Genomic DNA, 25,870 nt, shown 5'->3' with positions numbered 1-25,870 from the left:
GGGACAGGCAGCTAACCTGAGCTTTGTGAATAATCACTACCGTGTTTCCCCTATGAGCTGAATCTGAGTGTGAAAAATCTAATGCCTAACCCAGGGATAGCACAGTTTGCTGTCTTCATTCCCCCTGGCAAATTGTGTCTCTTAAATGGGTATAACAGAGGGATCATACTGTAGCACACTAAAAAATAGAATGCTTCCCTCTTTGTTCTATTATTTAACCCATTCACATTATGGCAGACTATAACAAAATCATTTTCCTTATTATCTATGTGTATATCTTCTTTTATCGCACTGAAAAAAAAAATTCTCTGTTTGACCCTATTAGTAATTTCAGACTGTACTCATCTAATGTTTACCAGCCAATGTTTTGCTCCCCCATGCAGTCACTCCCCCACACCAAATATTGAGCCCCTTCCTGCAAGTGCCAGCCAAAAGATGACCACCCACTTGTTCCCTCCCTACCCCCAACCCACCCTTTCCCCCTGCCCCCCCCCCCGCTGCGGCCCCTGAGACCTAACTTCGACCCATCTGACACAATGGTGATTTGCCCAGATTCCCCAATCTGCCCACCACCCCGCAGCCACTCCTGCGTAAAATAAGATAAGATTGAATTCTGGTGAACAGATTGCCATATCTATGTATTGACTGATATAGTCTTCAGGAGCACCTGTGCTTCTTCAACAGCGGTGAACAGACTGACCTGGTCATTATGCAAAACCATCAATTTGGCTGGATGGTAAATAGTCACCTGGGCCCCCACCCGGAGATATGGAGGGAGCAGAGATTTAAAGTCCTTTCTCCTGAGCACTGAGTCCATGGTCATGTCTAATATGAATAGAGCAGTCTTTATTCACATCAAACTCGTTTGCTTGAATTCCCTTGCTTAAGACCCTTTTCCTAACTGGGAAATCGGCAAATTTAATCAAAAGCGTGTGAGGATTTTCAAGTTATTCGGGGATTTTGGCCGGTACACAATGAGACAGTACAATTGTATTTCATGATTCGATTATCCTCTAAATCTCTAGCATCTTCCTTATGCTCTAGGATGGCTTTTATTCACAGGTTAGAACTTTGTGGATGGTTTTCCAGATGTCCAATTTTTAGAGTACCCAGCTGTATCACAAGCTATGCACTGACCCCGTGACCTGGGTCACTTTATATTCACAAATGGAGATGTGCTACTCCATCATTTCCATCCTGTCAAGAACTTGTGAAACCTTCCCCTCCTGGTTAGACAATTGATCTGCAACCTGTTTTGCAAGTGTTAGTTGCATAATCTTTATTGACTTTATCTCATTAAGAATCTTGCATAAAATGCCTTGAAAAGCACCCATACCAACGGACAACGCACGTAACCCGGGCTTCATCCTGGACTCCTCCCTCTCGATGACCAGACAAGTCAATGCAGTCTCATCATGATGCTTCAACATCCTACGCATCTTCAGTTGGATCCCCACCGAAACAAAAAATACGGTCACCCATGCACTGGTCACAAGCCGACTGGACTACGGAAACACCCTTTACGCCGGAACCACAGCCAAACTACAGAAAAAACTCCAACGCATCCAAAACGCCTCAGCCAGACTCATTCTAGATATTCCCCGCCAAGCTCACATTTCCGGTCACCTGAAAGACCTCCACTGGCTCCCCGTCAACAAGAGAATAACATTCCGTCTCCTCACCCACGCACACAAAGCCCTCTACGACCTAGGACCCGAATACCTCAACACGCGCCTGTCTTTTACACCCCCACCCGCCAACTGCGATCATCCAATCAAGCCCTCGCCGCAATCCCACGTTTCCAAAGATCCACCATGGGGGGAAGATCCTTCTCCTACTTAGCGGCCAAGACCTGGAATTCCCTCCCCACCCACCTCCGCCTTACACAGAACCACCTCTCCTTCAGAAAACAACTAAACACTTGGATATTTGATAAGTAAAGTTCCCCTCTCCCTCAAGCGCCTTGAGACCCTCTGGGTGAGTAGTGCGCTATACAAATTTAAACTTGACTTGACTTGACTTGCTTCCGAGCCATCAACTAGTGTTGGATTCCCCCTTAGGTTCAGGTGAACTGTGTTCATGATCAAGCTTGAGGCTTCATCCCTGGAGAGGGTCAGGGTCTCACAATCTACTTGTCTCATTAGGATATCTGAATGAAGAGGTACAGGGATGGACTTCAGGGCACAGCATCAATATATTGCTTGAAGTGCTGGGATTATGTCTATTTAGAAACAGAGTAAAAAACTCAGAAGTCCAATTACTTATCTGAGACTTAGTTAAAATTAGATTTTGCGGTCTGGCTGGGCCCAGTGCACTCTTACTGGAATCAATGAGTGGGGAGTCACACCCTCCTTGCTTTCCTGAGAGCTTCATGGGTCTTCTTCTGGTGATGACGCCCCCTCCATGGAGATCTCAGCAATCTGCCCCTCTGCCCCAGGTGACACCCTTTGCATTTGGCCAAATTTTCAAGCCAAAGACCCTGACACTATCTGACCTGGCTGATTAGGATTCAGAAGTCTCTAGTGCCTGGGTATCAGAGTCATTTCGTGCTGGCTCAGAATCAGCCATCTTGGTCCCTGGCCACCCTATTAAAACTTTGTGGGGGTTCCGCTCAGCCACCTTAGCGCAGCTAAATGGAATCATGCCGGGGGGTTTTGTGCCCCCCCCCCTTCATTGGCGCTTCACTTTGGGAGTATCTTTGCTTGGTTTGCTGCCTCCTTTGATAACCTTCAAAGGCATACTCAACAGACAAGCAGTTCAATGCTGGGGAAAGCAAAAACATTGTCCCAGAAAAGACCAAGATAGGCCCCTTTACAATTCATATGAAATCCGGCTTACTTGTGTCCCAAAATCCCACTTGGAAACCGCCTTTCGCAGGAGAAAGAGGCTGTCAGAGGGAATACCCATCTCTGTTTGCAGTAGAAAGTTGGTAGAGAGCCAGCCGAGTGCATCACTTCAGCTCCTGTTCTCAGCTGAAGCCTCAGGGCATATGAGCATCCACAGGACCAACAGTCAGGTTGAAGCTGTTGAGCTCAGCAATGGTAATGTCCCATTTTAGAATTGTGTGCGTCCCTTTACCTGGGAACTCCAGCCACATTTTCTGACCACAGTGAGCCAGTATTGGACAGCCACTGCATTCTCCACAGCTGACTCAAATGTCATTCAGGGGCATTCAGCAGGAGACATCGTGCAAAGCGGGATGGTAACCATACATCGCTGTCCGAGCAGGGGTGACTGGTTGAGGTGAGAAGCAACATGCAACGTGATATGAGGTCCGCCTACATTCCATTCCCCCAGAAAAACTGCCCTACTAACTTTGAGACCAAGACAATATTTGTGCTTCCTTGAAGGACATGTTGGCTGTTCATCTGCCTGTGCCAATGCAGTGAAAAGCCGTCTACACACCAGGACCGTTAAAAAAAAAAAGAATAATATGGGGCTAGGCATCAGGCATCATCTTACCCCCACTGCCAATGAGACCAATATTGTCTTTTCTGCCAAACTACCTGTCTCAGAGGGGTCAAAAGCCCAGTACACCCACAAAAAGTAAGGGCACCAGACAGTTTATCTATCCCTTTAGAGGGTACATTGGATGAGGGGTTAATATGACATTTTCTTTACCCAGAGAGGAAAAAAGTCCACTGGACAAAAGGGATTGGTGTCCATTACAGATATTATGCATGGCTCCTACCTGTGTTTTCATCAGGTCCCACCTCTATAATAGCCCATATTTTAAATAAATTCCAGAAGAATCCCTACTTCTCACTTTTGATGAGGAACGGATGCAGTATTTAAGCTGTGAGTCTACTGGCATCCAGGCAACCCTACTTCATCTGGGCATTTCAATAAACTAGAAACTCAGTGGGATTCAGGGTGATGTGAGTTAAATGAATCTCATAGTTTACCCTGCAAAAGTAACAATTTTGATGGAAATCGCAAGGATCTTCAGCCACTGGGAAAGGTCTTGTCATCCTGCATTTCCATATGTCTCCAGAGAAAAATAGCGGCCAACGTGTGTGAGCCTTATTTACATGACGGTAATGAACCAAAACTGTAACCACATGAAAACCACAATCACACTACATTGCCTTTACACAGTCTATGCTTTAACTAGTTCCTGTCTGGTAGGCCCAACCATAAATGTAAGGTACCGTATTCACTGGGAGAGGTGCGGGTCATGCAATTAAGTAATGATTTTGCTGTTGTTTGCAACTTGCATCATTGTCTGTCACATAAAAATTAGGAAATTAAGCTTTATAAGTCATATCTTAAGATTTATAGGGCATTCTCATATAAACATTGGTAAAATCAACACAAGCCACACAATCTTGAACTTTACCGTGCATCTCTTTTTCAGAGATGTTTGGGGTGTTCATGATTTCTCCTGGGTACCAGCAGGCCCTTGACCCAAGAATATAGCTATTCCCCAAGTAAGGTGTGAGCAATTTGTATTTGTAAGCACAGTTATGACATTGCATAGCTTTCTAGGAACGAAAGAAAACTGCTATCAGCTCAAGCCACACAACCCTGATTTTGCAATGGTTCTAGCATTAGGAAAAGCCCAGGATTGTAGCTTTCAAAGGGTACCTGCTGATACTGGTCCCAAAGAATACAGCTATCCCCCATGAATAAGCAGTGGAATTAAATGTTTTAGGCATACGTATGCTGTTTGCAAGGCATTCTGGGCAAGAAAATTTCATTAGATTTATGCAAGACATACCACCATGGACTCTCCGGATTTCTATTTTTCTGATATGTCCGAAGTAGGTAGGTATCTCTGGATGTTGGCTGTAACCAAATATTCAAGCTACTAAAATATCACGAATGGACACAGGTTCAAATTTGTGAAATGTAGACACCTGCAATAGGTCCACCTGCTCAAATGGGGCATTGATTTTATTGAAAGAAGTTTAGGATTGCTGTGTGGTAGGTGTTTGTGGAACCCACAAATTCTATGCCATTCTCTAACAAAAATGTGAACACAATCTGGTTGTTTTAGCTCCAACTTGATGTTTGCAGGGCATTCTGGGTAGGAAAATGTAGTAGGGTGCAAGGAAACCATACCACCCTGCACTCCACTTGGGGTCCAGCTTTAATAAATGTCTGGTGTTGGTAGAATTCCCTGGATGCCAGCCAGCTCCTGAACAAAATACCCCTACTAATCCTGTCTCAAGGATGAATGAAATTCAAAGAAAAAATCTTGCTGCATTCTGGGACCATTTCTGCTGTAGGCCATAGGGCCATCCAAAGCAGTGACATACCTTTTTTCATCAAGGAAAGGTGTGGGAATTGTGGGTGATATGACTTTTGTCAATCCCTGCAGATTGACAAATGTTCATTCATAGAAGTATAGGAAAACAAGTGATTTTAGCCACAGTTTTAAAGTATGCAGGGCATTCAGAGTATATAAAATTGCAATAGGCTCCAAGCAAACCACCTCATCCTGAACTCCACTGGCAGTCTATTTGTCATGCATGTCTAGGGTTGAAGGCTTCTAAGGGTGCCAACCAACCACACTTTAAAATAGCTCAGCTGAATGATTGAAAGTTCAAGCAAAAATATGAACATTTCCATTGTGTGTTTTGGGGACATCCCTGATAAAGTCAGTAGTCCAGCCCTGTTAGAAATGGGATTTCTGGGTGGCTGAGGCTTGCGCCAAAGCCAGTCAGAAACCACCACTCTAGTTAGGGCAAGGAAGTTACACTCCAAAGATAACCCCTGCTCACCCCCTTGGCAACGTGACACGAGCAGTAAGGCTGATCCCCGGGGCAATGTAAGTTAAGTATTTGCGCACGCACCCACCAGCAACAACATCCCAAGCCCCCCACAAAAGGAACTCCACACAAGGTTATATAAAAATAGCCTTTGTATTATCAGAACACATCTGAATCATGCTCACAGGATGTACATTGTGCCACCTGGCACGGGTAATATTTACCAGGGATTATATACATGAGACAGGGCCACATGGACCACTGTCAGGAATAAGCACTTTTAGAACTAGCCGTTGGTAGAATTAGCACTTTGTAGAAGTAACACTTTTAGAACATAGAACACATAATAACTGGCGGTGGGTACGGACCGTGCCTTCCGCTCTGGTGGCGTGGGACAATGCGGGTGACCTCCTTGGCAGACCGGAGTGGGTGTTTCTCGCCTCCCAAAGGGGCTCCAGGCTTTTTCAGAGGCTGGGGCGACCAAGTGTGCGACTCTGAGGAGGAGGGGGGCCGGGTGTGGATGGCCCAGCGAAGCGGACACAGCTCAGAGGAGAGCGGCGCGGCTCAAGGCATTTAGGGCGGCCAGGTACGAGCTGCCAAGGGGGCAGGATGCGGGTGGCCCAGCTGAGCGGGCACGGCTCTGGGAAGAGCGGTGCGGCTCGAGGCGGGGGCGGCCAGGCACAAGCTGCCAAGGGGGGCAAGTGAGGCACACTTCAGGCGGGGTTCCAGCGGCACCTGGAGGTCAGACAAGTCCCAGCAACTTGGCAGGGAAGGCACAATAGAGTCCACTGGTCCTGGGACTCTGGTCAGGGGGCAAGCTCAGTCTCAAGCCCTTGGAGATAGTGTTAAGCACAAAATAGCAAATGTAGCACACAACCAGTAACCACTGGTAAAAGGTAAGTACCACCTACGCAACCCTAACCACCTTAGGAAGATATCACGCAGGGAACCATGAACTCACTAGCATAACTATACTAGGAAAAACAACCACCTAAGCATAAAACTACATTTAGGGGTATAGGCCAGAAACTTTACACATGATGCATAAAAACACATTCAGAGGTGTCAGAACACAGGGTGCACCAAACATACTCCACAAAGTACATTTCCTAACACCCAAGCATTAGTGCATAAATCATAATATCACATAAATCACATTTAGCGCAGAAATTACATGTAGCGCGTAACTCACCGTCCATGTTGCGCCACTGCGCCAATACCTAAACGTAGCAGCTGCCCACTACTTGCTGGGCAGCTGAGGACGGCGACAGAACAGGGCCGAAACGCTGCAGCTGGCACTAGGTGCTGCGCAGCTGGGGAAGGTCAAGGTAGGGATGAAGGAGTGCGACTAACTCCTAAGTCCAAAGAACAAGTCCCTAGGAAGGAAACCTAAACGGTGCAGCTGCTCACTACTTGATGAGCAGCTGTGAATCAGCAAAACTGCGACAGGGCCCTCACTGGCCCTGGGACCAAACTGCGCATACTGTTGGAGCCCTCTAGGCATACATATTGCGCAATAATGTTGGAGCCCTCTAGGCTCTAAAAGGAACTGGGGCCTCTCGGGCCCTTCACAGGCTGTTCAAATAACATGCCCCCCCCCCCAAGCCCCTCACAGGGACTTCCAAACAAATATGGGCCATCGTTGGAGCCATCTGGGCTCTGGGAACGTGGGAGTGGCCCGCTGCCATCCGGGGCCGCTTGGGAAACTGACACCACTATGGTGCCTGGGCAAGTAGCGGGACACGGGCCCCGTAAACAATTATGGCCAAAGCAGGACTTGCCCCCGTTGAACTGGGAGGCCTAGGGGGGCCCCCAGGAGATAACTTCACAACGTTGGAGCCGCCCACTGCTAGCCGGGGCCGCTCTGACTCTGCCTCTCCCCACGCATGTCACACTCACCGGGCTCTTGATGCTGCCGGTCTCCTCTCCTACTTCCGTTGCGGCGGGGACAGGCGCCCGCATCTATCTCAGAGGCGGCTTCTCTGGCGGCATGCCGGGCTCTCCCATCTCACGGGAGCCCTGCTTCAAAAGGTGCCCTGCTTCACCCGATCCCCCATCTCAGGCCGGGGCTTAGGAATGGAGCCTGCGAGGCTCTGGGCTCAGTCTTTCTCCGGGGCTCCCCATCGATCATGGGAGCCCTGCAACTAAGGCAGACAATGGCTTCCCCCAAGGCCGGGGGAAGCAGAAACAACGTCCTCCTGGCCCCGCCCACAACCAGGCGGCTGGCGTGACTTCGGCTTCCGGTGCTTCTCCCGGGCCGCGGCGGTAACTATGGGCACAAATGAGGGATGTACTCCTTCGGAATTTAAAAATAAACAACGGGGTGGGCATCCGTATTGAAAATAATTAAATAAACGGGGTAGGCACCCGTGATAGCTACAAAGTAGGAACGAAGACTCAGGGTGGGCACCTGTGCACTGGGCAATCAACCTACGTGGGCATAATGCAGGGTGGGCACCTGCAAGGAAACAACAACTAGCGGCCATAATGCAGGGTGGGCACCTGCAAAGTACAACGAGGAGGAAAGCCAAATAAAAGCGCCCAGTCCAATAATAGGCGCAGGAAGGCTGTCTCAAGCCTGGGGAAAAATCCACAAAGGAGGAAAGGGGTCCCAGAGGTCCTGGGCATAAGAGATGGAGCACAGCAGCTCCTAGCAAGGCAATTCCTCCAGCATCCAGGGACTGGGCAGGGCCCAGGGAGGCAAGCCTTCTCCAGCAGCAGCACGTCCCTGGTAGTTTCAAGTTGGCAAACAAGAACATTTTCATGGGGTCACAGCCCCTCTTTTATAGAGAAAATCCCTTTGTTTCTAGGGTGCAGGCAAGGGGCGAACCAGATACAACTGGTTCCTGAGCACTTTGTTTTGCTCAGCCCCTCTGCCTATTTACAGGATGGGTCAGGGACATCAGACACACCACAGGGGGTGGAGCCAGCATTGTGAGGGGAAAGCCCAGCCCTATTCAGGTCCCAGGTGCACTCCTCCCCAGCCATCAACATGCAGATCTCTACTTCACCACTGGGGCAGACCCATACTGACTTCTGGAGCCAGGCACACCAGCCAATCACAAGCCAGCACCTTCACTGCACACACAGGCCAACTTCTAGAAGTGGCACTTCCACACTAGACACATGAACGCCGCACACATCATCGCGCAGCATTCAATCTCACGAGTTATCACATACCAAACTCGCATCTGCACTCCCCACGCATCAGGAACTACCAGGGACACACACATTCCCTATGCATTCCTATGGGAGGGCAGGCCAATCTCACACACGCACTCAGAGAGCGCACACACTTTACACTGCGCCACAGTGCTAAAGTGCGCAAAGACCAGAAATTATTATAATTATGTAACACTAAAAGGCAAAAAGTTCAGGGGTGAACCTGCCAGAAGTGCCAAGTCCAACAAGCCCATGCAAGTTGGGTACTACTTTTAATTCTTGAAGTGTGGGATCTCTGGGTGGCAGACATTTGTTAATCCCTGCAGCTTCCTGAAATTTACCTCACAGTACAAATCTGTGATTTTAGCCAAAGTCTCACGTTTGCAGAACATTCTGTGTAAAAAATGTAATAGGATTTATGCAAGCTACACAACCCTGAACTGCTGTTGGGTTACTTGTTTTCAGATATGTTTGGATTTGGGAGATTTATCTAGAGGCCAAGTGACCTCAGGCTCAAAACCACAGCTGACAACATTCCCAGAATGGTTGAATTTCATAGGAATAATCTTGATATTTCCACTTTGATTTTGTGACCTTTCCTGTCTCAGATAATGGCCCCACCCAACCAAGTGGGGTACTCTTTTAATAAGAATACTGTGGGAACATTGTGTGTTTGGAGTGTTCTTAATACCCATAGATTCCCTCACAGACACATATTATTTATAACCCAAAATTCTGATTGGTGCGAAAAATCTATCTTCCTAAACTTTGAATCTTGGGTACCAATGAAAAAAAAAATGCATAGATTTCCTTCATATTCATGTATTATTCATGACCTTTTACCCTATAAATTGATGGACATTCTAAACACAGAGGAAAGTCATTATAAACCACATCTTAGATGACTATCAGGTGCTTTTGGTCCTCTAGTGTGGAACAGCTGGATGTGTTCCTTTATTTAGGAATCCGTTTCTCATCTTGCATTACTTTGAAGACACACATCACTAGCATGAGGAACCTTCTGGTAGGGCAGTTGCAAAGGTTTAGTTTGCTGGAGCAAATGAGGGCCACTTGGCGTCTTCCCTCTCAGAAAGTACCTACAGTTCAGTGCCTGTATGCATCTCTCTATAGTGCATACCATTCAGCTATTCAAACTTTGCACAATTGTCAATCTGGGAAAGAGTATTTCCTAAAACATATTGTTGAGACTTCCCTCTAGATCTTTTCACCCCTTCTGGAGCTAGATCTGAGGATCATTGATATTACATTTCATACCATATTGGAATATAGTCTGGGCACATTGTAGCTCAACCACCTCAAGGGTGCTCACTGATTGATGCAGGCCTAACTTTGAATGCAGACAAGATTGAGTTCCACAAGACCAAGTTAAAATTCTTTGGCCATGTATTTTTTGACATGGGTATAACACCCAATCCTGCAAAAGTCTAATGCTGATCCCTCACAAGATGTGTCTATGATATGTTCATTTCTTGGCATGGACAGTTACTGTTCAAGATACACTCAAGACTTTGCGACTATAAGTGCTCCCTCATAAGAGATAACAAAGAAAAAGGTTTCATCCCAGTGGTCACAAGAATCAGGGAGAAGTTGCAAGAAAATCAAGTAAACCATTGAAACGTCTCCGAAATGGCTTATTTGAATCAAAAGATTTATATTGGGGTTGTTGTTGACACTAGCCCTGTTGTTTTAGGTGCTATCCTGGCACAGCACAGCGAAAACCTGCATGCTTGAAAGCATATTATAAAAGACACACAATTGATGGATGGAATGCAGAAAACATCAAAACATTCACCAGTAGTTAAGAGATCTGGGTTAAATCCATCATTCTTTTTCTCACCATGCCACCCCAGTTTAGACCTGGCCATATGCAAATCAGTCTTGACCCTGTGCCTCGTGGGAACTGTCTTGTCCGAACTGCTAAGCCAGTTCCAAGAAAGTATAGTATGGCATATGCCAGTAGTTGTTTGTCCCAAACAGAACGTGATTACTTTCAACCTGAGAAAGCAAGTTTGACATTGGTATGGGTTTGAGAACAATTCCATGTATTCCTGAATAGAAATCCTTTTATGCTGGTAGCTGATCATCAAACTTTATTGACTATCTTTGACAATTCAAAACCCAAGATGTTTCCTCAAATTGAACAGTGGGGACTCCGATTAAAAGAGTGTGAAAACACCATTGTACATTGTCCAGGTAAGGATCTAAACTCTTCTGACTGCTTTTCGAAAGTGCCTATAAACGGTTAAGGTACTCCATCCAATATGATAGATATCTACATTAATTTAATTGTGAAGTCAAATACACCAGCTGCCATATCGTTATCCCAGATCATTACTGCCACAAGCAATGACAGTTACATGCTGAAGTTGAAAGATATGATTACACATCAGTCATGGAACCGGCATGCTTTGCCTCTCACCAGTGATGGTGAACACCAAAAGTACAAAAATGTTAGAAATTAACTGTCTATACCTCGGGAGGAGCTATACAGCAAGGGTCGAGAATCCTTATTCCAGAGAGTTTAAGACAGAATTTTTTTTAAGTGGCTCACGAAAGACAACATGGTATTTGTGCCACCAAAATAGCTCTCCAAGATTACATTTGGTTTCCATATTTAGATGCGAGGGTTGAAAAGGAACTCAAGGCCTGTCATCTATGTAACTGCCTCTCTACTATTATTACTCAACATACTCTTACCACGTCAGAACTCTCTAAGCATGTATGGGAGAGAACATTCATCGAATTCTTTGGTATACGCAATAATTGACAACACCTGATGATAATTGTGGGTGAGCACACTCGATTCCCATTAATAGAGGATCTCTTATCCAAAACCCATGACCGAGTCATTCAGAGACTTGACAGCATTTTTGCAACATTGTGCATTTTAGCCATTTTGAAGTCCGAAAATAGCTTTCTAGGATTTTCTGCTGCATCTGAACATAAAGCATCAGATGAGTTCACCTTTGTGGCCTCAGGCCAATTTGGGGATGCAGTGAGTGCAATGTAAATAGTTTTATTTATTTATTTACTTACTTAACTCCTGGTCGATGAATGTCTGCCTCCACTCCCCTCCACCCTCCCCCACCCTCCGCAGCACTCCCTCTGTGAGCTGCCACTGCTCTTCACCATCTTCAAAGATCTCTGACAGTGAAGGCAACTCCCAGCTTCCGGTAACTGGATGAGGTTGAATAATTAAAGCGCCAAGAAGGCTGCTTGCAGAAATGTGATTGTATATTGTCTGTGTTATATCAAGTATGGTTTTTTTGTTCTGGAAGGGTATGCTTCTAGTACAAAAGCTTTCCTTTACTACTTTCCCCATTTTCTTTCAGGGCTCTTTTGTGCAGCACACATGCAAAGTGGAAAAGTAATTGAAGAGTTGTAAAACTTTCTTCACAGTTACACCTGGCTTAAGAAGGCATACGCTTTTGGTACAAATCCTTGTCTACCAATGTTAATAGAAAGGGTTCTGCAACAAATGTCATGGGTGGCTGCAAAGGAACACCCATGTATCATCCACTACACTCCACCTTGATGCAAAGTAGGTCATTGCACTACTTTGCATTACTTTGGCTAACTTTCCAGTACAAATTCTGACTTGCATTGGAAAGTAAATTCCACTGCAACTCTTTAAACTAGGTTTACTTTACAAAAGTGGCCCACACCCAACACGACATTTTACTAAATCTAGGCCATTGACAACATACAGAGTGCAAGAAACTCACTACAAAAATATTCCTGAACCTACGGTTGGGAACTTAACAAGACACAGTCAGCACCTGTCTTGAAAAAATCCTTCCATAAAAATAGATGGCAGACCACTCAAATGTCAGAAAAATGTTTGGCTGGGAACGTGGAATGTATTTTAGTTAATCGTAAAATATGAATCTCTTTATCAGGTCGAGTGCACAAACAACGTCAGCATGTAAAACAAAAGTCAGTGAACACAGAGCAAAACATTAATCATTACCCCTCTGTATGGCAGATATTCCTAACAGCAGTCAATCTAGGATACCCACAGGAACATGGATGCAAGGTTGGTGAGAAATTGTGGCTGTAGTACAAGATGTAAAGACACCAGAATAATGATAGGCCAAAAATAGATTTCAAAGGATCTCTAATAGTCTGAGCCATTTATTGACACCAACACTTGGTGGCTTGATGCTTTCCTTTTCTGCAAGAACACGTATGATTGAATACAGTGATTGAATAATGTGTACCACAAATAGGTCTCTTAATTCTTCAGAAAAGTATAGATGCCCTTGAGCAAACGACGATATGTTGCTTATTCTGTAAAATCATTGAGGCATATGAGGGACATGCATTGAGGGACCACTTGATTTTCAGTTCCTCCATGGGTCACAAACAAAAGCATATGCCCTAACTGTGAAGCATGTCTATTACAATTCTGTTATACATCTATCCATTAATTTGCAGAAAATAAAGGTCATAACGGAAAATACATTATACAGCTAGAATCATAATGTACCTCAGGATTTCATGACGTATCCCCCCACACCCACCATTCCTTACACTGTTAAGCATGTTTTACACGTGTGCAATTTGATGAATGTGACTTGGTTAAAAGTTTCTTCAATTCGTTTTGAACTTAAAAGTTCCAGAAAAAAACGTGTTTTTCTGTCTTAGTAATTGGCGGTATTACCAATCCTACCTTTAATGTGTTTTCTCTATTATTCAGTACTGTTCCCTGTAAAACACCTACTCAGCAGGCTCTTAGTATGTTGTTCAAATATTTAAATAATACTAATGGAATATCACCAGATGAAAAACTGCAAAGTGCATTATAGGAAATGGATCCATTCACCGCTTCAAAGAACATCGGGAATATATTATTTGCCCTATAGTCTCCTTTTTTAAACTGAGAACTATTTATTTTCCCCCTAATAGGAGTCTGCTCTTTTAATGCCTTACTCAATTAGCACACTTTCAAAATACAATTGTCATTAATTGATAAAGTAACAATTGTCTACCTCTTTAAGAAAACATATTTATGCACCTTGAAAAAATGTATTATTCTCGGAAAAATACAACATTTCCTCTGCTGCTACCAAATGATGTGTCTAGTCTGAAGACCATTGTCTAAGGTGTTACAACGCAATCATATGCAAGCTTATGTAGGTTTAATGTGTTACCTGTGACAATATTTTTACTCCATACGGCAAATTTAAAATACATATTTTTGTTTTATGTATTAATATAGCATGTCATAGTATTCACGTTATGTTGTACAGGGGCTTAGTGTGCCTTTTATTTCGGTTCACAAAAACCAATAAAAGAGTAAGCAAGTCTGGAATGACGAAAAGAATTTAAAAAATATGGTAGTCCTGAGAGCTGTTACACACAATAAACAATAAGATCATGACACCAGTGTGTGCATGACCTAAAAGTACCACATAGTTTTCATCTTCCCCATCTACCACTCTCAAAGACACAGTGCAACACATTACCATTTAACCTCCCACTGCTCACTGGTGTCAGTAAGAGGCCTGGGGATCTCAGGCTTCTTCTGAAAGGAAGCACCATATCGGAACTGCACAACAACCTAGCACTAGGATCTTGTCACGTGACACATTTATAGTTTTCACACCTTGTGGCAAGCTAGGGTGCATTCTGTAAAGACACAGTTATAGTTGGGACATGTTACGGCCCAAGCTTGTGTTAGACAGTTATAGATTTCCCATATTGTAAAGGGCCATGGTGCATTCTGTAAGGAAATGGGAATGTAGCGCATTCTCAACACTGTCGGGTAACCGTGAGGTCTCAGGCAGTGACACGCCTGCAAACGTCACTGTGTGAAGAACCACAAAGGACAGCAGTATTTATGTAACACGCACATTTCAAAAACATTGACCTGATCTCACAAATCAAAGATAATTTGAGTCTTACTTTTAGTGATCCTAGAGTATTCTAATTAGTAAGGGGTTCCTAATGTTGTCTTATGCCCCTTTGCATATGTACCTTCTAATCTTTAACACTACATGCACAAAGCCTTCCCATTTTGTTCCTTGTCTCACAATATTATCTTAAAAGCAAGTCTTATGTTTTGATAGTATTCACTCTAAATCCAAAATATTTTCTATACACATCAGTCACATGCAGGATATTTCCTTATATTTTTATTTGTATTCATTTAAAGAGTTTTATATAGCGCTGGCTAGACACGAAGGTATCAGAGCGCTTCACATGAGGAATCGTAGCATTACATGTTACAAATTACATCCGTTACCAGAGCATAGTAAAACATAGGCAAAACAACAATGTTACCGTAATTCGTCGAAGGGAGGGGGAGGAAGGAGACAGGGCAGGGAGATGGGGAGAACGGTGCCCAATGTCCGGCTGGGTAGGTGACGGCCGAGGTGGTGAGCCCGGGCAGATCTCCTCTATAGCTGTCTAGCAGCTCCACCGGGTATCGGCATCATAAGATGGCTTATATTTCTTAACATTTTTCATGCTATTCATCTTGTTAAGATCATCTCTCACATCTCAGCATGGGTGGTATGCTGGTAGTTATAACCCCCACACTGTGCCCACTCCAGAGTACATGCCACATTCTTCCAATGCATTCCTTGGAATGAATAAGCCAACACGCAATTGTGTCTTGTAGTGGTCATTCGTTGGCCGCAGTTTTTACTAGAAATACATGTATATACTTGGCATAATTTGCATGCCCTGGTCATAAATCATCCTTGGTTAACTGTCATATTTGCGTCTTACATCATATGCATTTTGGTTGTACATCATATCTACCATAAACCATATGTACATCGCCAATTAGCAAATTAGACTGACAGTTCTTTGGTTAGCCCATTTGCAGGCTTGCCTTGTTATTTGTCCCTTCTGGGTTGTTTCCTTGATTGGTTGGGTTTGCGCTCTCTTTGAGTGGTGGTTAGGCCACAACTTGCTACCTTGTTAGACTCTTTTGCGCCCTGTCATCTGGCGGGGGCTACGCTGGGAGCGCCGTCCCTGTTTACTACCCCATAATGGTGGGCAACTCACCCAGCCGTGAGGCATCCCAAGGTGAGTGGTCCTATTCTGGCACACCGCCTTCCGGTGTGCCTCCGTACCAACTATTGTCCCCGTAGCTCTTCGCCATACCTTGCCCGCTTTCCAGCACTGCCACATTGGTGTTCCTTAGGTGTGGGTGGGTGGGACAAAATCTGTGTAGCACTGATGCTGCTCCCCCCGCTCCATGAAGATAGGAGCTTACCTGGGGGAGCGGCTTATATCCCTCCACTGAGTCTTTTCTGCCTCGCTGGTGGTTCCCCCCATTAGGGGGTTTGTACCCCGCTCAGGCCTCTATTGGCCGGGGGGTGGCACCTTTCTGGCAGCTGCGCGGGAGGGGCAGGCGTTCCTCCTGCTTCTGGGCATCCTTAGCGTGCAAAAAAAACAGTACATTCCTGGGCTCGGTGTCGGTTATGGGGGCGGCACTCAAGGCCCCGTTGGGGGTAGCCTCTGCAATTCATAGTTCAACCATTGGTATATTTCCCCCTAGATGCTTTAAAAAGGGCACACATCTGGTTTCAATTTGTAGATGCCCCACTGCCTCACTTAGAATGACATTTGTGGCACTAAACAATGTATTTGATCATTCCATCTTATTTCAGTACATTTTTTCTTTTTTTTCAGCACAAGTAGGCACGGCTAAAGAGCATGTCATACCGGATACCTTAAATTTCCAACATGCCATTCTGCCTTCAGTTCTGCCTTCAGTTCCCCCACAGAGACTTCCTCTTCTTAAAACCTGCCTCTAGTATCCAGCAACCCTTGTTTCCCAGATTATGTGGCTTCCTGACCCTAAAATGACAAAGCATAAAGTATCAAGTACATGGTTGGATTTCCATGAACCTAAGCTGTGCATAGAGTATGGTAGTTTAGACAAATTATAAAGACATCAGGTTTTACCATGAGTACTAGATTTATTTAAAGGGAACCTGCTCACCACAGTTTGCTGCTGGCTTTATAAGACCATGTGTGCATTTCTACAGCACTCACAGATGTGTGCTGTACTATTAAGTACACAGACTACAGAGTCCCATATACATTATCAACATTTCAAAATGTCTACAAAGACCAGAAAACATTTGAAGAATCGGATATCCTTTTTCTGGGCTTTCTAGAAGTAAATCTTGCTAGCTGTTCAGCAGCCACATGGGAATTTTCAGACGCCCTCTGTGAATAAGGAAAGACAAAAGGTGATGCTGTGCATTAAGCTGATATCTGTTGGCATTTTGGTGTACCTGTTATATTGGGAGTGGTTAAAAGCGGTTCTGTTTGGATAGTTGCTCAAAAGGGAGAAACTGGATGACAGAATATCATTACTGAGCTGACTTCCAAATGAAGGCTTGCCCAAATATGTTTTGAAGCACATTTTAAGGGTTTTTTAAAAGTGCTTTTATGCTGCTTGAGAGCACGATATCCAAACAGATTATTGATCAAACTAATTTCCAATATAGCCTAGTTGCTCTTTTTAGAAGAAAGGAAGAAATGCAAGTATTTCCAAAGCCAAGGGGACCCAGCCATGGAACTTATTGGCTTAGCAAATGCTTTTTTAATAGTAGATGGATGCCCTAAATCCACACGCTTCCACGGAAGTCATCATTCCACTCTTGGCATAAGTATTGGAAACAATAGATCACCAACAGACGTTTAAAGATGTTTATAGCCAAAGGGTAAAACGACTCGAGTGAAAACAGCGAGAGGGATGGTGGTGCAGAAATTTCAAATAATGATGCTTGCAACTTTAACAAGATAATTCAGCATGAAATTAATGTACACGTTATTGTTTGTTGCCTCTTCTGTACATTAATTACATTTTACAGCACATATACCATAACTATATAGTAAATTGTTTTTTGAGTTGTATTGATCCAGGTCTCATTAAACTGAATTTCAGCAACGCAGGTTATCATTACTGTTAGGTGCATTTTCACAGCACACAATATGCCATAAGTATGAAACAATGTTATTAAATAAATAGTATTTGCCTCTGAGCCGAGACTTCAAAAGACCATCAGTCTCTATTCACTTTGCACACGTATCAGAAAATGCATCTCCACACAAGAGCCCAATTTTATGCTATGGTTTTACAAGTGTTATAAATGTGTAAAATGAATTGTAGTTTTAAAGATCTTTTATCACTATGTGTAATCCATTGTCTATGTATGGTTTATAGACTATTGTCTAAATAAACTTTGTTATCAACTTCACTGCCTATAGAGATGTACTTCGAAAGCACAGCAACAGATCCCCTACTATCAAGATATTACCAGTTCGAACTTACAATCTGCAAATGCTGAGCCAAGTTGTGAGAAAGTTATCCCTTTTGCCCTGTTCATACGCATTTTTCGACTGATACTTGTAGTAACTGACTCTGACTGTGCCCTGACCTCTGCTAACCAGGCCCTGAGCCAGTGGTCTAATGAAACATTTAAAAAAGTATATGGTAATTAGGTATAATTACAATTGCCAATGACAGACTACTGTTCCTCCCCAGCATATATTAAGGCAATGAGGATTCAAACTACCTGTAAGTCCCTAGTATATATTAGAGAATGGAGGTTTAGAGGCCAAGAGATTTCCTGCACTGGAGAGTGCACTGCTGTGTTCACTGCAGTCATTATTAAAAGCAGACATGCTTTACCGACTGTCCTTAAAAGTAAATTATCTGCAAATTCGACTTTGGAATTAAACATACTTCCGAAGTGGTAATCTACCTTATTTTGTACATACAAGTCACCCCTAAGGCCTCTCCCAAGTACCCTAGGGATGGGATGCCAAGTAACTATAAGCAGACACATATGCCCTGATTAGGGAAAAACTAACAATTTCATTTTCCCCATTGTAGATTATTAGCTCAATAGGCTATTATTGAAATCATCTTTTTAAGTATAAATATTGCTGGGAAGGAGTTAAAATTGTAATTCAAGGACTTAAAAGATTGGTTATGATAAATCCAACAATTTCCCAGTGTTAAAGTTATCATAATTAGCACAGAAAAGAGGTTATAAAACGTTCCTTTCTGTGAGCCAAAATCCAGCCTTCTAGCAGCCTCTACTGATTGGTCAGCCTTAACCAGCTTAGCCAAGCTGCTTTGATAAGTGGCATGCATAGAGCTGAGGTTATCTGATTGAAGAGCTCTGCAGGCATTCCCCTGAGACATAAGCAGGCGACAGGCATAAACTGGGCTGAACATGAGAAGGTAACTCCTCAATGTGACTAACCAGGTACCTATGTCTGACCGACGTTCCATCATTGTTGACCTGAACTTGCAATTTACCCTCGTCTAGCATGACCAAATGACCATGAATTTGATTTATTACAAGTCTTGTGGGTAATGAATATAATAGATCTGTGTTCTAATCAAAATGCCTGGATGGTCAGAGATGCAAGGCTAGACCATTGTTTGTGTTTATGCTGTTAGGTTTGTCTCCTTAAATGTTTTCAGTTTTCTTTGTTGATTACTGGTGTTTTTCTGTGAATGTGAAGTCGTCTTTGCAGTATCACTGTATTTTTGTGTTGGAAGGTGGATTATTAGTAGGGGTAGGTATGCACCTACTAGCAAATAAGGCCACCAACACAGTATATAGTCCAGTCAAGGTCTCAATACATCAGCCCCTGGCTCAACCCTTGGTAGCTTGCTGTGAGCAGACAGGCTTAACTCAGAAGACAGTTATGTAAAGCATTTAAGCACGCCAATACATTAAAAAAGTAAAAAACTACACATACAATAGTCCACAACCAATTTATATAAAAATCGGATTTTTTTAATGATTAAAATGACACCAAAATTCCAATATAGGGAATCTCATATCTGAATTTTTCTAAAGAATAAATGTTTTTAGTGCTTAAAACCTTATAACACAAACGTAGGACATCTGATTGTGCTTGAATGGGACAAGGTAAATGTTTGAGGCTGTCCTTGACGGAGCACTGGTCAGATACACTAAGCAGGATGCCCCAGTCACAATTTTACCTTCACACTTACAAACTTTTCAGGAGGACGTACTCCCAACTTCGTGCAATCCTCTACAGCAGCCAGATTTCAATGTAGCATTGTCAGATTGCTACTCTGCGAAGCCCCTGTCAAACCCTGGAAGTCTGGAGCTCCAGCGCTTTCAGCAGGACTAACCTGGACTTCCAAGCAGGGTTTCAATTGAAGGTAGCCAGCTTGACTCTCGACATCAGGTCGGTCCACTTATGGAGCTTTTTCAAAAAGTTTCTCCTAACTTCTCCAATCTTCAGGAACTACTTCCTGAAGTTTGTCTTGAGTGTTCAAAGTGTTCAAAACACAAATCCAAGGATCTAGAAGCTCTGAGATTTTTCTTCGAACTTTTGGACTGCAATTCCCACAATGCCCCCAGCCAAATCCTTAAATGTCCACTGGATGCTTACCAGGCTGGGAACTTTTTGGGGGTATATGGTCCGGTGAGATCTGACTACCTGTTGCTTTCAGGAAGCTACTCCTTAATTCTATTTTGAAGCAAGGCAAGGTACTCAGGGCTGTAGTTCCAAGTGTACAGCAGGCACAATCCTTCAAACTGCAGGCCATTGTTGTGCATATCGGAGTTCCAGCAGGGCAGTTGTTCTTCTCCTTGTAGTTTCAGGCAAGCTCTCACACATTTATCCAATATTCTGGGGTGACAAGTAGGGGGGCACCCCTGACCAATGGGGTACAGCGTGCCACCCAAAAGAATGTCAACTTCCTCCAAAGTGTGACATTTTCTTGTCCCACAAAGCACTGCACTTTAAAATTAAAGAAGGAGATGTTCTGTCCTTGGTTGTAAGAGCTTGCTAGACCAACTCACTGGTGTGGCTCATATACCTTAAGACTCAATTTCCATCACTTCTTCAAATTCCATTCCTGGGGCTGCCATCTGGCTGGGGATATAGGCCTGGCTGGCATTCCTTACTGTCCTGCTCTGTTTGAAGCCCAGCTTGATTTACAAAGCCCCCGTACTCGCATGGTCTCTGCTGCTGCATCCCCCCTATCAGATAACTGCTGTTTCTGCGCAGGCTACTTATCACCTTATCAAAGCAGTTTGGCTAAGCCTGTTAAAGGCTGGCCAATCAGGAGAGGCTGCTAGTTGGCTGGATTTTGGCTCACAGAAAAAAAGTTCAATAACTTCTCTTCTGTATTAGTTATGATACATTCAACGGTGGAAAGTTGTTGGATTTATCATTACCAACATGTTAAGTTCCTGAAATACTTTTTTTAGCTTACTCCTGTCAATAGATACACGATATTACAGTATTCCAATGTTAGCCTAGGGAGCTAAAAGGCTTCAATGAGGGGAAAATGAAATTGGTATTTTTTTCACTCACTACGGCATGTAAAACGTATTTTAAAAATGTCCCTGCTAGTTTTTAATTGGCACCCTACCCTGGGGGCAACTAGGGCATACTTTAAGGGTGACTTACACATAAAACAAAGTAGTTCAAATCCAAAGTGGAAACTGCATGTAATTTAAATTTTGAAGCAGCTTGCAAAGCAAGACTTACTTTTAAAATGACAGCAGGCAACACAGCAGTGCACACGTAAGTGCCTCAAAGCTGCTGGGCCTCTAAACCTACAAGCTCTACCATATACTAGGGACTAACAGGTAGATAATCAGGGCCAATTGTAATTACACCCAGTGATTATATAAAAATATATTTTATTGATTTCTTTTGTTATGATAATACAGACAGACAAAGAAAAGAATATCAATGTATCCAAAGTGAGATGGTACATAAACACTGTCTTCAAAGGAGGGAAGGGAAGGGTAAGGCATCCATTTCTATGGAAACATTAATGCTATTTATACAGAAACAGAACAAAAAGGATCTTTTCATTTCACTAGTCACTAGCAATTTATCTGGGATGCAGACAGCGCAGGTGGACAATGGTCCATTTCAACCATAATCAGTACCCGCCAAGAAGACTTTTGGTAAAATGAAAACTTGTTATGTTTAAAACAATTAAGCAAAATAATATAGAAAAACCGGGGAAAAGAAGAGGGAAAAGAAGGGGAGGTATCAACATGGACACTCTAAGTAAAAATCGGTGTGAGGGCCTGGCAAGCCATGGCTGCCTCTTTGTGATTGCTACTGAATAGAGGGTTGAGCAGGGTATTCACACCGTGACGGGAGTGATGCCAATCTATGTCCCTATTCAGGCCGTTCTGTATGTAAACTTGGTGAGCTCGCGGGAGTTGATCTGTCATGCACATTTGAAAGCGAAGGGGATAGTGGGGTGGAGGCCTGTCATAATGAGCTTAGGTAGTGCCAATATACATTGTCAATGTACAAAAAATGAAGCTGTTGCACACCTGCTTTTCCATTTTCTCATGTTTTTCCATTTTTTCCTTTTCTGCGTGCAGACTGGGTCCGTGCCTCGCCTCACTGCACGTGTATGTATTAAACCAACAAAAATGCAGCACGGATGTACTGCATGCCCAGTTGCACTGCATGCCCAGTTGCACAGCTTTCAACAAAATTCATTATGAAATTTTATAATTTTACTGGCTTTTATTCTGCTTAGTTCAAATGTATTCCAACTTGACCTATTTATACACGATAAAATTTGTCCAAATGTCCATTTGTTGAAAGCTGTGCAACTGGGCATGCAGTACAACCGTGCTGAATTTTTGTTGGTTTAGTGCCAATATACATGCCAGATGTCCTTAGTTCTGGAGGCAGGGAGTTCGAGTGTAGCATATATCTCAGTCTGCATGTTACCATGTACATTTTTAATCAGAGCACTAGTCCTGGGCCTGACTAGTAGAGCCCCTGGTGCAATCAGAGTCATTTACCCACCAGTATCAGTCAAAGAAAATGGGGGTGATCAGGGCAAAAAGGATGACTTTCTCACAAAAGATATCCAATCATGATCAATGGCTGACCTAAAGCCCACTTTTAATGCATATTGTGTATTAGAAGCAATACATCTCCAACAGCCAATTAAAGCAGTCCGTAACCAAGGCTTAAAAAGAAAAAAAAGGAAAAGAAGGTAAAACTAGAAAGCATAGCTAGCTAGAGTAGAATGAGGGACATGAATGTTTGAGAGCTTCATTAACAAACGTTGGTCATCTCTTGGTGATTGTTTGTGTTCATTATTTTTTATCACTATTATGTCTTCCATAATGTAGATGTTCATGCTCCATGACAGTTTTTTTGGTGTGTGTGCAATAGATGGTGATGGTTACGGCAAATTTGGATCTTGCCTTACTTCCCAAATTTGGCACTGATGGTCTTTTATTTCCGTACTGAAAGTTGTTGAGGGAAATAAACACTTCAAGATTATACTTACAATATAGACATGCTTTAAGGACCACAGACTCCGAATTCTAGTTCATGGATTTTATTATAAGGACAAAATAGCTGGATGTGCACACATCTGAGTATCAATGAATATAGATACAGAAAAATTAATACAGAGCCAAATTTACGCAAATAATTGATTTGCCATAAGAGACACAGAATAATAAACTCCAAGATAAGTACACAACCCAAGATGGAGGCGGAATCCAAATCATTTTTCATTAGGAAGGAAAGCATAAAATCTCTTTCCCTACACTACTCTCATAAATGATGATTCTAGCTGATTGCCCTGTCTCCCTTCTCAAAGGTGTCAGCACGTATAGACTTCCCTAAAAGTACTCACATCAAATGGGTCAAATAGCTTTAAGCTATGGAGCTCGCTCTTAAGTTGCTCCTTTTCCGACGAAAATCTAGAAGTCTGATTTTCTGTCACTGAGCACAGTACAAAAAGGATTAATTCAGCCCCCTCCTAAAAGTATCACATAACAATTATTTCACTTTCAGCCCTCTGGTAACTTTCCATGACTTCTTTAATTAAACTTCTTCCCTTCTTTGTGACCTTGGAGTGTAGATAGGCCAGGCACAGAAGATATCCTCCCCTCTTGCATCTCAGACTGTTCAAAGGCATTCCAGTTATCTCCTTCAACTAAAAATAATGATGGTAAATTCATTATACCTACAATGGGATGAGAACATACTGTTCTGGCACATTCAAAGATACATTTAATTATTTCTTCAGTAGCTGAGGAAACAAAACTGTAAACAGATTCTAACTTTGGGCCTAGACTGCAGGCAACTTTAACCCACATGATTACATTAATATGGTTATAATGTCTTTCTGCACTGGTGTTTACAAAAAATAATGGTGCCTTCCAATATATGACAATTCTATGTAAAGCACACATTACATTTCTTGTTTAACGTGTAAAATAAATGCCTTTAATAAACATAATACATTGTGATACTAAAAACATATATGGGTGCGTGCAAGCCATGAGTGCTGTTTGCGCTCTATCAGTGATGAAGAAGAGTGAGAACTGTGAGTTTAGGAGAGATTAATTACATGACATGCATGATGTCCTAGAATTACATATTTGGTAAGTATAATAACCGGTCAGTAAATTGAACTATTTATGAATACACTATCTTAATAAATAACGTGTTTCCATTGTGCTTTTCTGAATTTACAGGCAATGACACTATTTATTGGACTGACATGGGATTCAACAAAATTAGCCGATCGAGAAGAGACCAAACATGGAAAGAAGACATCATTTCAAACGGATTAGGAAGGGTGGAAGGCATTGCGGTTGACTGGATAGCTGGTATTTGGTTTTTATTTATTATTTGTTTAATTACAGATTTTTTTTCAAAGCTTTGAGCACCTTCATATTGTATCTGGGATTTTCCCCTGGATTAATATAGACTTGGGAAATATAAACACTGAGAGCGAACACTCTGCTTTGCTTCCAGCTGCACCCGTTCTGATATTTACTGCCTTTGGGTGTGATTTCTTTCATGCTGAAGAAAATTACTTGCTCGTGCTGTGAAAGCCTCTCCCTGAGAGATCTGCGGGGTAAAGCTGAACCAAAAAGGTGCTTTTATGAACACGAGCATTTGAAAAGTTTTCAAAGTATGTGTATGAACGCACCCTTCCTTGCCGAAATCCTTCCTAGGTTTGCAGTAGAGTGGGTTTAAATGAATCCTTTGTCTGATCTACATCTCAAATAACATGAACAACTACCACCAATATATTAAATAATTGGGTGTTGCATTCCACTTTTATTGAGAGAATAAAGACTAAAGAGCATAAGAAGACTGCTAGAATAAGGATGAGGAGCATGTTATAGTGAAGACATAAAATAAAGACTTAAATGCTTTGATCTCATAGAAAAGGAAGGACACATAAAGCATTTTTCGAAGAGGCACGCAGAATAAAAGAACCGCACAGCCAGGGAGCAACGCTGACTATTTATTTAATTTGGCACATTTATAAGCAATTTAAATATAATTTTTACCAAAATGGGCAAGGCAAGCTGTCCCCTTCTGTGAACAGCAGAAAATACATAGTCATCCTGCCCCCCCAAATTTTGTGCGAAAACCACACACATTTACTTTGCTGGTAGCTCTTCTGTGTAATGGAATTGACATGGTTCATGGGAAATGAAGTACACTGATTTGTAATACCAAAAATCATTAATGCTGTGACCTTCATCGACAGTGTGCCGGAAATACTGGGATTTTGTGAAACTGGCTTTTGCATCTGGTTATGATATTTCATGTTTTGTATTCATACTGCTAAACCTCGATTTTCCCTGTGCACATCTTGTCAGTTATTACCTTGGGAAATTTGCAAATTGTACAGGGAAAACCGGTCAGAAAGATGGAAAATGTGTGCATTTTGAGTGTGTCTCTGCAACATATCCTGTATTCCCTGCAGGAAAAAGCTTGCAGTTATGCTGCATTAGGGAATAGGGAGCTTACAAATCACTAAAACTGGTCCAATCAAAGTGAGCTTATTTTTGGAAGAAAGTAGATAAGTATTTCTCAACTGTAACATCTCTGATTAGGCTTGAGCAATGTGAGCGCTAACTTTAGTCCTAGTCTCTGCCACCGTTCAGGGCTGACTGATATCTTAAGTATTTGATATGATG

General features: G+C 42.9%; 1 protein-coding gene across 1 annotated transcript in view; it reads left to right on the top strand.

The window, feature by feature from the left end:
* Nucleotides 1–25,870, top strand: part of LRP1B (LDL receptor related protein 1B) — a 3,669,685-nt gene that overhangs the window by 2,547,058 nt on the left and 1,096,757 nt on the right. The window contains exon 36 of the mRNA XM_086955170.1: nt 24,407–24,541. Within this exon, the coding sequence (XP_086811296.1) occupies nt 24,407–24,541 (135 nt within the window). The remainder of the gene's footprint in view (nt 1–24,406; nt 24,542–25,870) is intronic.

This window comes from Lissotriton vulgaris, chromosome 2_1 (assembly GCF_964263255.1).
Source record: "Lissotriton vulgaris chromosome 2_1, aLisVul1.2, whole genome shotgun sequence".
Lineage (NCBI taxonomy): Eukaryota > Metazoa > Chordata > Amphibia > Caudata > Salamandridae > Lissotriton > Lissotriton vulgaris.
The sequence above is the reverse complement of the archived record's forward strand: the minus strand, read 5'-3'. Positions and strand labels throughout refer to the sequence as shown.